Raw genomic sequence first — 16,382 nt, 5'->3', positions numbered from 1 at the left:
GTTTTACTATGAATGCTGCAATAGAAGTTTGAAATGTTTTTTTTTTGTATGCAGATATGATTTATGTATGAATCAATTTTATGTCTTAATACAGAAACAGTTCATACTATTAGTGTAATATAATTCTCATTGAAGTGATAATAGCAGTAGTAAAAATATTAATTCTATTTTGATTTCTATGCTGATCAAAAATAGTGGTCGATTATCGATAAGTGACTCAGTACCTATTGCAACCACTATTTATATTTATTTATTTATACTTTAATAAAACGGCGTAAGCCAATTACAATATTAAAGTAAGAATAAATTACAAACTAAACATATTACACAAATAATAGTTAATAAATACAAAGTTTACTATAAATAACTAAAAATTAATTAACATCCAAATACCGTTCATCCATTCCTCTCACAAAAACGAAAGCACTCTGTTAAATATATATATGATGATGAATAGATTAAGATCATCAGTTAACAAAAGAAAACTATGCGGTTATAATAATTCATAAACATATTCACCCTACAATCAATATTGGAGACTGTTTTGTTCGGTGTAGGATATAATTAATTTATGCTGATATCAATTAGCGCTTGGAACGTATTGTTAACTGAATTAAGTGCGGAACTTATAATGATTTCTTACAAAGTACATAATATGCTTTTTTATAAGTAAAATTGAATGTAATAACGAGATCGTTATGATAACAGCTCTAATTTCGACGAATTTTGTCGAAATTTGGCCAACCATGAAGGAGCTTGTGCTGCTGTACAGATAAAATTGTTCATATCATGTTTCTGTATAAGTAACTACTAATTCAATGACTGGCAACTACTTTCAACTGTTGTGTATGTGGGTTGGGAAATTATTAGTAAAGAATCAAAATACTTGATTTAGTAACATTGCAAATTACCAGAGTTAACACACACAGAGTTCTTTCTCATAGGAGACTTTAAATGCAGTCTCAAGAAGAGTTTATTTATTGCCTAGTACATTACAATGTCTCCCATCGGAAGCCAAATAGTAAAATCCATTAATATTTAGGTCAGACATTATACAGGTTTTTTTTATGGAAAAAGAGTTCAAATATATGTCACCTAGTGTAAAGTGATTACCACCGCCTAAATTTTCTTACAACACCAGTAGAATCGTAGGAGTTTCGCCGGCCTTTAAGGAAGACTTAATTGATTTAAGCTATGATGTGCGAAGAATTTTTCGCAAATTTTTGCAGATGACAGTACTGTGATGCCGGACACACGGACCATGCATGTCTCCCGGGAAAGTGTCGACCAGTACCAGAAGACTAGTTCTTCTATAGTAGTCCTCTCAAGGAAAGGTTGGGGAATGAAGTAAAATACACCTTGTTCAATTTAACCCCCAGAAAACTTGTTGTTTGGCGTAACTAAAAACACCAATTATCGTGTCGCCGTTCTTCGACAATACTCCTCTGAATGCCTTCCCCAGTGTCGGAAGATTAATTGCCGATCCCGCCATCATCTGAAAGGCAAAGCCGATTGCAACGGAACAAGGGATCACAAACAGAGCAAGGCAGTATTTTAAGCCGCAGATTCTGCTGTTTATGGAATATTGTTCTCATTTCTGGACCTCGTAAATATCAGCTCGAATCAGGTAACCACGTGTAAAGCAGAGCTCTTTGAATTTTCAGAGATCCAGTGCTGTGAACGGATGATTATTTGGCGCTGCGTAGAGACGTCGCTTCATGTGTACAACCACTGGAGTACCGCAGGGAAGTATATTAGGTCCATTGTTGTTCATAACATATATAAATGATTTCCCTACGGTAACCAACCATGAGATGATTCTATTTGCTGACGACAGCACAGTGATATTTATAGGTGAAAATTTAAATTCTTTTGAAAGTGACATTAATAATACTATAGGCAATATTATAAACTGGTTGACATGTAACAATTTAATCATAAATCTTGACAAAACTAGCGTTATGACATTTGTAAATAGACGCAATAAGATAGCATTGAACATTAATTATAGAAGTAAAAAAATATCTGAAATAACACAAACAAAATTTTAGGCCTACATATTGATGATTGCTTAAATTGGAAAACATATTGAAAATTTGTGCATGAAGCTAAATACATTTTCATTTGCGTTGAACATGCTGTCTAAAGTAGTAAACCAGTCCGCAGTGTTAGTAGCTTTTAACGCATATGTCACATCAAATATTCGGTACGGGATCATATTTTGGGGAAATTCCACAGATAAGGATAGAGTCTTTAAATGTCAGAAAAAATGTATAAGAGCTATATTTCATTTAAGCCCTACTGATTCCTGTAAACCATATTTTGATAAATTTAAAATACTTAACTTCCCGTGCCTATATATATATATATATGAAGTGCTAGTATTCATTAGAACAAATGATCAACTATTTAGTTACTCTGATAGTAAACGCAGAAAAAATAAAATATGTTTCACGCAGCATACAACGGCACTTTTTGGTAATAGTATATTTAATATGGCTCCTCAGCTATACCATAAACTACCAGCATCATTAGCGGACCAAAACTTAAATATTAACTCTTTTAAAAATAAAATTAAGGAATTTTTAATGGCGAAGAAATATTATTCAGTTAAAGAGTATTTAACAGACATGAATCTATAGTCATTAGAATAAGTTAATTCAGATATTTCAAATTAACATTTTTAGTAAGCAATTTTTATTTTTCACATGTTTATTATATTATGGTGGATAGACCTTTACGAATCATTTGATTTTTATGTTGTATGTTTTTCACGGTAAACTTAGAGTAGGAATTGTAAAATATTATTTTTGCATGCCTACCCGGCAGATTGCTAACACCTATGATTATAATGTAACACCAATGTACCCACTCAATCTATGCAATTAAATGACTTGATTTGATTTGATTTGATTTGTCTTCGCATTTTGTTAAGGGAAGTATTCCAGTTTGACCTAACTCCTGACGTCTAATTTAACCTTTGCACGACACGCCACATATTTGGATATCATCCCGACCATCTAGATGTCTGGCGTTCTTCTGCAGTGTGGTTTGCATGGAACTTTCTTCCACGTACAACCAAACTTTGGAATGAGCTTACTTGCGTAGTGTTGCCAGGGTGATAACGACATGGGCACCTCCAAATATGAGCATGGTAATTTGGTTCATTCGAGGCCCGGATAATTATTTACTTCTAACATGGGCAATGTGTCATTATTTTGATTTCGGTCACATTATTCTGTATGACAAGCTCAATAACATATGATTTTATGAAATTAATCTACCTGTGTAGGTTGTTACGATGGTATATGAAGTAGGCGTTGTATATCATACTTACATTATGTAAATGAGACACTAATAACTAACTTTTATCGTTTGCATATAATTTCCAGCAAATCTCTCAATTATCGTTAAGTTTCTAGCATTATAAAAACCGCAAATTTTCAATCTACTTCATTTGTTACTTTGACTGTTTTATCATTTACAATGAATACCACAAAAATATTTGTGTATGTTGTATTAAGTTTTGCGAGTGTATTTGCTGTAAGTTATTACATTACACATCTTAATCTACAAATGAAGTGAATTAAATAATTTAAGAATACATAGTTTTAAAGGTGAAAATTTGTTAATTTTGACAACTATCTGTATTTTTATAATATTGTGCGTTTATGTTCAGATGACGCGACAACAACTCAAAAATTCTGGGAAATTAATGAAGAAATCTTGCATTCCAAAAAATGACGTTACAGAAGGTAGCTAAGGCATGTTATTAAAATAAAATTTAATCTTTGTAAACTGTAAGTTTAATACAAGATAACGTGGGAGGGCGTATGATCCAAGATTGCAATGCCGTTACATTTGTTTTAGAGTCCAGTATAGCTTGATGTTTGTACAACAAAAAAATATGCAGTCATAGGGACTGCTAATAAGAGTTAAAACTTAAAACTATGGAATAACAATAGTTTGTTTGAATTTAAAATTAGGTTTAGAAGCAATAACTACTTCATAATTAGTAAATTAAATAATAATTAATATTTCTTATACTTTTATTGCCAGCCAATTGGATGCGCATAGTTGTAGATGTACTATTAACATTAATACGGTTATGAACCCCATGTCAAATTTGATATATTTTAAATAAATTCTTTCGATTTTTCCTTTGAATATAATAATAATAAATCTTTGCCTAATTTGTATTGCTTTGCAGAGCAAGTTGGTCAAATAGAGCAAGGCAAATTCATCGAAGAAAGAAACGTTATGTGTTACATTGCATGTATCTACACAATGACGCAAGTGGTAAGATTTCAGGAATGATTTCAGTAACTATTATCTTTCGATGAGAAAGTGGTTATATTTTATTGTGTGTTGTGTTGAGGAGTCTTAAAAATCTAGTGGACGCGACGTAAAACCACAAAATAAGAAAAACATTAAATAATTGAATGGAAATATTTTAAATATTTCATTTCTTCTAAAGTATTGTGTAGTATTGGCAAAATAGATTGCAGGTTAACTTGTCGCGTGGTAAGTGATCGTCTCTGCGAAAAATGCCTTGAACCAGAATAATAAGAGTCAGTCTTAACAAATTTTTGAATCCATGTCTTAGAAATACCGCAACCAAAATTATTTCCATAGATTGGATGTGAACAAAAGCAAGGTAAAAATACCACTGTGTTGATTTTGTTGAACTTTTTGGGCCTAGCGTCATATGTCGTCTTCCTCAATAATTAAACTAGCCAATAAAACATTTTCAAAACTTTTCATATCCGCCTGGTATGTACTAGGAATCTTAAGTGCTTTAAGTAGAAGATATAGTTTGGCAGTATAAAGTGTAAATCATATTTACTCAAGCCTCGTTATAGGTAAAGAACAATAAATTAAACTATGATGCTGTTATCAAGCAAGTTGATACAATGTTCCCGGTCGACATGAGAGATGCTGTGAAGGCGGCTGCTGCTAGCTGCAAGGATGTCAGTGAGTTAAATAAATAACTTATAGAAGCTTAGCAACATCCCACAAGTTCACTTGAAATTATTGATATTTGACAAATTGAAATTGAGATTTAAATCCTTACTAGAATCACAAAACGGTATAAAGTTTATGTTGTTTGGAGACTAGAAGTAAAAAAAATAAAGCATAATTTAAAAGACTACAGCAACTGTCTTCTCCGAATAGCACGTCGTATTAATGGTAAAACCGACTAAGTATCGATTTTTGGAAAACTGAGTTAAAAATACACTTTTTCTTAAAAAAATGAGAACTATCTAATGGTAAAAACCACTTTGCAGTATTATGCAGCGTTACAAAGATAGTGAATGGTAAAAAACACTAAAATAGAATTTTTTCATAAAAGTTGAGACCTAAAAACAAGTATTACAACATATCATCGTTTTAAATGTTTTTTCTACAAAAAAAACAAATTATCCCAATAAATCTCTTTTTCAAGCAGAAAAATTCTTTGATACCCATTTTGTTAATATACACGCAAAAAATACGATCAGGAGTTTAACTGTTTTTCGCTTTAGTGAAAATTCCTTAGCAGCACTCGAATATGGAATTAAATCATACCTCACCGAAATAGTACTTTCTACTCGACAATAATTGAGGTAATGCTATATAGATGATATATGCTATATGAGATATTAGAATGAAATTAGTGACGGATTTCAAAACTGATGCAATAGTTTTTAGCTAGTGGGCTGCAGTTAGTTACAGGCAAAAATTGTATGTTACTGTAGTGATGAGTTCAAACAATAAATATATACGATGGTTATCTAAAATTTTTAAGAAAGATTTCACTATTGCTAAGTCTAGGTATATACGAGATAAAATAAACAATAGTTCTAACGTATGGTATAGTAACAGGGTATGCTTCTTATACCGGCCGTGTCAACATGTCACGCGATAGCGTCGACAAAAAGCGGAACAAACTTGCGTCTGAAATCGATGCTATGCATTGCAAAGTCGCCTAATGGGGCCGGCAAATTTTTGTCTTATTCAACCGCAAAACGACATAAGTTTGTGTGTGCACCGCTAAAAAGTCTCTCCTCGATTCGAGATCACTCCTCTAACTGCCACAGCCTGTATCGGCATACTTGGCTACTTGGAAGAGATGACCAAACTGGCCTCTAAAAAGCTTGGTGTAGGTACTCAGTAAGGTGAAACAGTACTTCACTATAAACCACCGCCTGCAACTATATAAGATGCAAATTCGGCCTCACATGGAGTACTGTTCTCACCTAGGGACGGGTGCTCCCCAGTACCAGCTTCTTCCATTTGATCGCATACAACGAAGAGCGGCTCGAATCATCGACTAGTCTTCTCCGATCAGTTTGGTTTTTTGGCGTTGCATAAGGATGTGGGTTCTCTCTGCATCTTCTATCGAATTTATAACGGGGAGTGCTCAAAGGAGCTGTTCGGGTTGATTCCAGCGGCCGAATCCCACCACCGGACATTACGTAAAAATGAAAAATACCGCATTACGTTGACGGCTGGCATTCCAAAACCGAGCGTATTGCAAGAAACTCCTAGACTATCGCACAGCCACTTTGTGGAATCAATTACCAGGAAAAAATAAAAGAGCATACCAAAGTAAAGGCTGGCAACGCATCTCTTGACACTTGTTGATGCGGATGTCCATGGGCGGTTGTCTCACCACTCCCCATCCCGTGAGCCTCTTGCTCGTTTGTCTTATATAAGAAATGTAATAAAAACGACTTGGAGAATAATAAATGAAGAAGTCGGAAGGGTGAAACACAAATTTTTTGAGTTACATTTAAACATTGATAACAGATCTGTAACGTTGGATTACGAAGTTGCAACAATTTTCTAAACATTCTTTACACATATACTTCCACTACAAATTCGTTGAACTCTGATGATCCAGACTTGGCTCTTTCATTATTAAAGATAATATTCTTGAATGTGATAAGATCTTTATATATGATCCTGTTTCTGGTTCTGATGTTATAAAAGCTTTTAAATATATTAAGACTAAGGCGACAAATGATCTCTGGGGCATATCAGTTATACTTTTAAAGCCTTTGACTAATATTCTTGCACCAGATTTATCTGTAATATTTAACAATTCTCTGCCAATGACTTAAGCAAAAAAAGCAGATTTGCAAAAACTTTGTTGCAAAAGAGTAATTCCAGAGGAGTACCATGGTTGGTATAAGGAATTAATGGATATCGACGTTAGTATTGTCGATCGATGCTACTGTCTGATGAAGATACCTCGGATGAATTATGACGTATGAAGAGTAAGATTAAAATATGTTCAAGGAGAAGGATATTATAATTTTGCAAAAATAAGAACGTTAATTATGTTGGTTTTGGTATCTCTCTTTTTTTAATTTTTGTTTTAATTAGCTGTTAATTGTACGTTTTCGCAAATGCTGTACAAATTACGGTTATACGCTTTGCTTTATATTTGAGTAGTCATGTAACAACTAAAATTAATAAGTAGAAACATTACACTGACAGAAAGCCCATGAATAATTAATAGACTCAAGTATTAAAATCGATGTACTTGCTCTTAGACTTAATACACTTATTCTTATATATATACAGGTAAAATAAACTAGTCTAACTTAGTCGGTAATGGGGATACTGATAACCAATATTGTATTGTAGTCTTATGTACTAACACAACTAGGCCTGTCTCACTCCCCGTGTAGGTATCGAAATCGTAAGTACGTGCGACGGCCACACCAGCGTGGCTATCCAGTAGGGGGGACTCACGAGTGCTCACGAGCAGGCAGTGACGCACGCGCGAGCCTTGTTTGTTTATTGTTACCTAGGTACTTCATCCGACCGATATTGTAAAGATGGAGAAACATAAAATAAGCAAAGTATATTAAAGGTCATTGCGATCCAAAACTAAATTTTTTAAGCTTCCTAAAGACGCTGAAACAATGTATCTACTATTAAAGTGATCATTATTATTATATAATTGCCATTTATGATAACAGCCTGTTTATTACCTTATACTAAGTAGGTGCAATAAGGTTGTGTCTCGTTATTTCGAACTTATACCAAGAACCGACCGCAAACAACTCGTTTGTTATTGTTTATATAATATAGGACGTGTGTAAGTCTACCTCGCGTCATGGTCGTATACACCTACCTACTTAACTATTTAAATACTTCCTACTCTCTAAAAAAAATGTTGACTATGTGGTCTTTCAACGCATACATTACTATCTGCAACTAATTTAGGTTTGACAACGAAAGAATATTGATTTAAAATAACGATTACATAGCTAAGTATTTATATAATAAAAAAACTATTCTTAAGATGACCTAGTATTAGCTAGGTACAGTTTTAGGTAAAGAAGATAACCGTAACGTCGTCAGAAGAGATAAGAGTCACGCGATAGAAAGAGAGGTAACTTCTAGGTGAATAAAAATGTAGGTTTATAGCGCTGTGCAATCTGAATTACACCTTATTACACAGTAATAATTATATACAATTGCGGCTATACAGCCGCAAGAGTCCCCATTTCGATTCCCGATTCCCGATTCGATTTAGCAGACTGAGCCTCCTGTACTAATTGTTATTACATAATATTCTTTGGCACAACTATGTTACTGAGTAGGTACTGTTCTTCTTAATAATTTTGGGTTTTATTTTAATAAGATTTCAAGATTTTTATTAATATTATTGTTATTTATACCTTGTACGGTGTTTCCGGGACGATACGACATGGGTACCTTCAAAAAAAAAAGCGCGTACATCTTCCTTAAATGCCGACAACGCTCCTGTGATTCCACTGGTGCAGCAAGAGAATGTGGGCGGCGGTGATTACTTAACACCAGGTACCAGGTAACCCATGCGCTCGTTTGTTCTCCTTTTCCATAAAAAATAAAAAAATAAAATTGTCAAGGTGTGGCTTAATATATTTTTTCTTGCGTATAAAGTCATGTCTGTTCTATTCTAACGAGAATTTCTTCCGAGTTAGGAAAAGGTAGAATTGTTTTTAAATACTGATGGATTATGTTCATAGTAGTTGGCAATGGCAATAAAATAAACGTTTTTTTTTAAATTTTTTAAGCTATTATTTAATTTTTATGTTTGTTTGTCATTACAGGTAAGAAGTACAAGGATATATGTGAAGCATCATATTGGACGGCCAAATGTATGTACGATTACGACCCTAAGAACTTTATCTTTCCCTAAATATTTAAACAATATCCGGGAAAAAATAAATGAAATTATTATCTTAACATTGGTTTCAATAAATAGTTATGTTTCGTATCTAAATGAACATTCTTATTTAATGTCATCAGTGATCAAGCATTACTTAATTCAATATTTTTTTTTCGAATTCAAATACTTTTATTCGAAATAGGATTCAAGTCACTTATTGAACATCAAAAACTACCACCTATTTTACCCACTGAGTTTCTTGCGCCCGTTTTTCTCAGGTCTGAGGCATATCTTTTGGAATGGGTTGTAGTTTTTAACTATCAATAATTGATTACAATATAATATCGTACAATAAACATTAATAATTAAAGAACCTGAGGATGTTCACTTCATTCCCAGTCTGTGGTATCATTAAGAATATCGTTTATGCTATAGTTACCAATAGGGATAGTTCTTGCTAAATAAATACATTAAAAACTTACAATTAATATTCTAAAATTAAAACTGTACCATAGATCAAGATTATTTAAAATTTAACTACTGACCTCTACTATATATCACTGGACTGGCGGCTGTCAAAGTGTTTTGTGCCTGCTTGATATTTGCCATTTTGGCGCTGTTTTCCATGTAGCGAGAGTCTGCGGTTCTAAAATGATGACAACCTCGTGGACAACATAGGTGGGAAACAATTTGCAAAAAAAAAAATGTGTACTTTATTACGTTGATTCTTGAAGTATAGATAACACAGAAAACGAACGAAATTAGTTCAACTTCAGAGTATTGTAGGTTCTTTCGCAGCCATTTGTATTATACGTCAAAATTTGTTCTCTGGACACTCGCGAGAGGAGCTTCAAATAGGCACAAAAAATTTGCTGTCAAACATATGAAATAGCTTGTCCAGTGACATTTATACAGGTCAGTGGATTTAACGGAGTATTGTTGTCAACTCTGCGCATTGACTACCAAGAAGTACCAGCTCATTCCATTTGACTCATTAGGTAACAATAAAATACAATATGTTATGTACCTTATGTAGTGATAACTCTTACTTCTAGGATTAATACACAAATAAAATTTTAAAACAATAGATGTAACTGTAGATGAAGCCACAACCTGTTGAACAAAGCATACAAGATTTTATGACGATACGTCACTCGAACGGTTAGCTCAAATAGCAGAGCACTGGCACGGAACGCCAGAGATCGTTCGGCCGTTTGTTTCGAGTCCCGCATCGTTCATAAAATTTGTTTTTCAAATTTTATTTGTGTAGTAAAAAACAAGAACAAAAAACTAGACTGACAATAACGCTCAAAATTTTTTTGAAGCAGAACTCTGCCTAAGCGTCTATTACGCAGAGTTACCGTTCAGTTGTTTTTCAATACAACGCTACACAACGACAAAGTGTTCAGTGAAAAAATGTCCAAATATCATCATATCCGAACTTAAAAAGGATGGAGTATGGAATTTCAGGTAAGTGCCACTTTATACTAACTTGACGATTTTTGCTAAATAATAACATTTCAAATGCTAAAACAAAATATATCGCCAGCGAAGAGACGTCCGTCTCTTTCGCACCAAAATCTGATGATGATGAATAATCTGTACTTTATTGAATTAGCTTATCACTTACAGCTTCGAGGCTAAAGGTTCCTTACAAAACAGTTTGAATTCTTTTTTTATGGAAGACAGGGACAAACCTGATATTACGTGATGACCGCTGCCCACATTATCTTGCAACACCAGAGGAATCACAGGAGCGCTACCAGCCTTTTAGGGCCGTTTTCATGTCACGTGCAGACCACCAGCTTCCTATAATTTTATAGATGTGTTTCCTATCACGCGTGCGGAAAACGGATTGGTTGCAGGTGGGACATTGCCTTGCATATGGGTAGGAGCGATCGGAGTAAGGGCGCTTTTCCTGTCACGCGGAATTTCATCCGAGTGCGGAACTTCATCCGCGTGCGGAACTGGTCCCTGTTATTACGCGAAGATATAATTAATTTTAATTTAATTATCATTTCGTAAATTGTATGGTTTCCGAAATCAAATAATATCTACGCTTATAAAAAGTGTTCTTAGGATTTTAGCGATATATGTATCGCGAAACGCTTACCAAAATTACAATTTACGTTTATTCTAGTAGGGTTAGTACTCCTATCCTATAGGTTCTGAAACCCGTCATTGGTCTGAGTATATATACCCTCATACCGATAAAAGGATGGGAGTGGATTGATACCGATCGTCCTCTTAAAATACTCTCATAATCGCCTTTTACAAAAAACCACAGAAATAGATGGCCAGTTCTAATTGCTGTATGTATCGAAGACGTGATATTACAATTTCACTAGTGACATCATTATAACTATTAAACGATAGATTGCCAATCGACTTCATTTCTTACAATTTAACGGCTTAGTTTTAGTAAGATTAATAACTATAGGTGTCATTTCGATTGATTTCTTATTAAAATTATGCTACAATACCAATATAATGCCTACTATTCGGCTAAGTCGAGTTATTAAGTCTTTTGTGGGGTTCAAAACAAAAGTATTACGTTATTCAAAATAATTGTTAAAAAACGTTTGTGTGGTAAAGGTTACTATAACATAAATGACTTTCTTAATGATACCACAGATTGGGAATGGAGTGACTGCCCTCAGGCTATTAAATCATAAGTTTAATCGTACAATATTACTTTGTAAACATATTTTTTCGATGAAAAAAAAATGCCCGCTGGGTTTGTTGCGCCCGTTCTTCCCAGGTCTGAGGGATTCATGGAATGGGTAGTTTTTGACTTTCAATAAGTGATGTCACATCCTATTAAGAATAAAAATATTTGAATTGTCGGGGACCCAGTACTCTGTGAACGGCTGGATCACTTGGCGTTGCGTAGAGACGTCGCTTCATTGTGTGTCTTCTACCGCATTTATCACGGGGAGTGTTCCGAAGAGCTGTTTAACCTAATTCCTGCCGCCGAATTCCACCTTCGCACGACACGCCACAAGTTAGGATATCATCCTCACCATCTGGATGTGTGGCGCTCCACAGTGCGGTTTACAAGGAGCTTTCTTCCACGTACTACAGAGCTGTGGAATGAACTTCCTTGTGCGGTGTTTCCGGGACGATACGACATGGGTACCTTAAAAAAATGTGCGTACACCTTCCTTAAAGGCCGGCAACGCTCCTATGATTAATCTGGTGTTGCAAGAGAGTGTCGGCGGCGGTGATCACTTAACAACAGGTGACCCGTACGCTCGTTTATCCTCCTATTCCATAAAAAAAAATTGAATGGATTGGTTCCGTTTCATGCTAATTCAATCGACTTAAGTATCACTTAAAGGCCAATTATATTAATTAATATCTGTACATACTGGAAATATTTACATACCACTAAACACTAGTTAGAATCAACCTGTCATCAAGTAGTCTTTATATCGTTAGATGTTTTCGTGAAACCCACAGTGGCTATTTGTTTTTATAAGTGGTTACTGAACTGTACGATGCCAAGAATATTTATTTGTTTAACGGTAATTTTACTATTGGCTTATAGCACTAATTCCGTAAGTATAATAAATTTCCCTTATTACCCATAATAGTCTTGAGTCAATATATTTAATAGAATAAGTCGGTATAATATACAGGGTGGCCGAGAAGTTGACGTCCAAAGCTAAAATTTGAAAGCCTCATGGTGATGAGTATCCGAATCACCCCATGTATGTTCTACGATTTTGCGTAGTTTAGGAGATAATAATTTTTTTCCCCTTTTATCCGCTTTTTTCACCTAATTGTGGTTCAGGACTTTTTTCTAATTTTTTTGAACACTTTTAGTTAATTTTATTATTGATAATTATTAACTACAGTTGCAATAACTACATAAGAAACTATGAACAGTTTAGACTATGCGGAACTAGTTTAGAATTGAGTCGTAAGTTCAAGATAACTGCTCCAGCTAAATTCAGCTTGAAAATGTTCAAGGTATCAAAAAAAAAAATGGGGAGCCAATGGCTTCTAAATATTTTTAAAAACTTCCCAGAACATTGGCTAATTAAATGAGCCAAATTCAAATTTTAGCTTTGGACGTCAACTTCTCGGTATGGGGCTTGACTGTGTGGTAATTCTTTTTAAACATGGAAAAGGGATACACAGTTTGCAGAAATGTCGAGATGATTCATCAGCGTATTTTTTTAATTGTGATGATTTCTACGCTTGAAAGTTAAAGTCTTAACCATTGCTTTGTTAATTAGTATTAGGGGTTAAAGTATGAAATTGCCGATTTGTACTGTAAAATTGAAAATCCCTTTTGTTAAAATTTAACATATTTATTTAATCAAAATAATTACCATTAATATCTATACCTTGCTGCCATCTAATAGGAAGGTCATTTATGCCTTTCCGATAGAAATATGGCGGTCTTTGCACTGCCTCCTTAGAAGTAAACTTTTTATCACGTAGAGAATTGTCCAAATCACAGAAAAAATGGTTGTCCGTTGGAGCAAGGTCTGGAATATACGAAGGGTGACGAATGGTTTGAAATTGCAGTTCCTGTAGAGTTAAAACGGTCTTTCGTGCTGTTTGTTGCTAGCCTTATCATGGAGAAATAATTGTGAAGATCGATTCATGAGTCGGGGCTGTTTCACTGCTAGTTTTGCCATCATTGTTCGGAGTTCGGCTCAGTAGACATCTGCCGTTATTGCTTCACCAGAAAGGATAATGAACGAAAAAAAAAATGTGAAAAAAGTGAATAACACCATGTTGAAACTGCCAAAGTTACCATAACCTTTATATTAGGAAGCATTGCAATACGACACTGTTGCGGCGTTTGACCTGAGGTCAGCCAAAGCATTTTTCGCTTACGGTTGTCGTAAAGAATCCGCTTTACACCGCACAACTCAATCCAATATTACTTCATTTCTGTATCGATTCAAAAGGGCAACACAAGATTCAACACGCGTTACTTTCTGCAGATCAGTCAAATCATGAGGCACCCATTTTTGAGTCAATATTGATGGTACGGTAACGTAAAACCATGCCGCTAATTACTCATATACATATAAATTCAAAACCCGAAAACATGGCGAACGAGGATAAATCCCGTAGTAAGATAGTCAACGGTTCCTATTGCGCTATCGACGCTTTTTTTAAAGAACCCATTCTTAACATATTATAAGGTAGTTTCATGATCGAAAATAACCGCTTTAATAACTATTGTACAATTAATGTTGACATCTATGAAAGCTAAAGCTTAAAGAATCCTAAAGCTTCAAGCTAAAAGCAATCAAGACACCTGTAAAAGTACCACTGGACAGGCTGTTTCATATGTTTGACAGCAAATTTTTTGTGCCTATTTGAAGCACCGCTAGCGAGCGTCCAGAGAACTTATTTTGACGTATAATACAAATGGCTGCAAAGGAACGTACAATACTCTGAAGTATTTTTTCATTTTGAATTAATTTCGTTAGTTTTCCGTGTGTACTTCAAGAATGAACGTAATAAAGTACACAATTATTTTTGTAAGTAGTTTCACACAATCTAACGATTTTTGCTGAGGTTTTCATCACTAGTTTTAGTACCGCAGACTCTCGTTACATGGCCAAAAGCGCCAAAATAGCGAATATCAAACAGGCACTAAAGCACTTTAACCGCCACCAGTCCATTGGTTTAGGTCAGTGAATCAAGACTACATGTTAACATGACGTGCCGTCATTTACTGCTCTTGCTTTCATGCTCTACAAATTATTACGTCTTGAAACCTTACTTAGGTGCAAAGTAAGTTGCCACTGATGTACATTGTGTCACTACTATTAGTCCACTGCGCTTAATGACTACAGCTATGTATCGGGCACCGGTATTAAGTTTTTAAAAAGCACTTTTGTTTTACAATATTTAATGTTACTCACAGGATAATTGGTACAAGACTGGTTAAACAATGGGTGCAAATGGGGGTTTAGCCGAGTTGGGCCGGCCTTACTTTACCTTACAATTTCTGAAGTGTTAAACTACTTACATGCAATCAGCATGCCATAGAGAGACTTGTTGTTCAGGGAAGGGTCAACGACAGTAGGTCAAGAGGACGCTCCCCTATGCGCTGGACAGACTAGATCAAAGCACAAACCAATACTACCCTCAACACATGTGCCAGAGAAGCAACAGCCAGGGATAACTGGCGAAGAATCGTTCGTCGTTCGACGTGACCACGACTGCTCTGTCAAGAGTAATCCGACGAAGAAGAAGAAGAAAACTACTAACGGCAAGATGGACTCTCAATAACCATTTTTGAATATCAATTATACGCCCTTATTTTGATTATAGATGATTTGAAAAGCAAGACGTTAACCTAAGTAAGAAATACGCCCGCCCATTCATAAGAATACAATGCAGCTGAGGATTACTGAGAAACTCAAAATTATGAATCGTATCTTGCAATTACGTTCGTCACCTTTGGGCATTAGTTGTTAATATTATGTCATATTGGCTCATAATTTTACAAATGTGCTTAGTGGTAAAAATAGGCATCGCAGTGATATCCATCTTATTAAGTCTCAACTTTGGGTTTCTTATGTCAAAAGTTATTACGTAATAAGCTCACCTAACAACATTTTATTGACACCATATCAGAATTAAAAATATTTTGTTTAAATTAAATAGAATCTTGGCCATCGCATGAAAACACAATGTATCTTTTTTAACGATTTTTTAATAAAAACCCAATTTATCTCACAAGTAATACATATTATATTAAATTAGATTGTAGGTTACCAATTATATTAGGTGAAAAAAAAATCATTTTCTATATTTAGCAATATGGGCATGTATCTATCTATTGTAAATTATATCATTATTATTTAAATTGTTAGAGACAGCCATGAGAATTTCGTTGCTGGAGCGTCTCATTCAAGCTAAGAAGCCTTTCCAGGGAGTTACGTGACTGGTCACAAACAATCAAACCAATTAAAGAAAAGATGTACATATTTAATTGATATCTTGAGTTCAACTTATTTAGTATAGTAGAGATTTAGATTTTTTTTTATTAGCATCTATATCTTATAGTTATGGCTAAGAAGGTGTTATCAATTAATACTTAGTGAAAAAAAAATCTAGAATTTTATTTTCGCATAACATATGCGAATATAATTATATTTTGAAATATACAGACTGTCAGAAAAAATCTATGTCTACTTTGTTTATAAGAAAACTTAATACTAACGATTTGTACAGATTTTTTTTTGAACAG

General features: G+C 34.4%; 1 protein-coding gene across 1 annotated transcript; it reads left to right on the top strand.

Annotated features, from left to right (window-relative positions):
* Positions 1-3,488: 3,488 nt before the first annotated feature.
* LOC126968098 (general odorant-binding protein 72-like) lies at positions 3,489-9,181 on the top strand. Its single transcript, XM_050812918.1, has 5 exons — positions 3,489-3,543; positions 3,680-3,755; positions 4,211-4,299; positions 4,863-4,974; positions 9,093-9,181. Exons 2-5 carry the CDS (start codon positions 3,680-3,682, stop codon positions 9,179-9,181), a joined length of 366 nt encoding a protein of 121 aa, XP_050668875.1. The 5' UTR covers positions 3,489-3,543.
* The last annotated feature ends 7,201 nt before the right edge of the window (positions 9,182-16,382 follow it).

Source organism: Leptidea sinapis, chromosome 14 (genome assembly GCF_905404315.1).
Source record: "Leptidea sinapis chromosome 14, ilLepSina1.1, whole genome shotgun sequence".
Taxonomy (NCBI): Eukaryota; Metazoa; Arthropoda; class Insecta; order Lepidoptera; family Pieridae; genus Leptidea; species Leptidea sinapis.
The sequence above is the reverse complement of the archived record's forward strand: the minus strand, read 5'-3'. Positions and strand labels throughout refer to the sequence as shown.

What these genes read in the sequence shown, in the direction of transcription:
- LOC126968098 (XM_050812918.1), top strand. Translation starts at nt 3,680, where the DNA reads ATGACGCGACAACAACTCAAAAATTCTGGGAAATTAATGAAGAAATCT. An exon ending in TCTACACAATGACGCAAGTG is followed by an intron (nt 4,300 to 4,862) that starts GTAAGATTTCAG and finishes GCCTCGTTATAG; the next exon opens with GTAAAGAACAATAAATTAAA. An exon ending in TGCTAGCTGCAAGGATGTCA is followed by an intron (nt 4,975 to 9,092) that starts GTGAGTTAAATA and finishes TTGTCATTACAG; the next exon opens with GTAAGAAGTACAAGGATATA.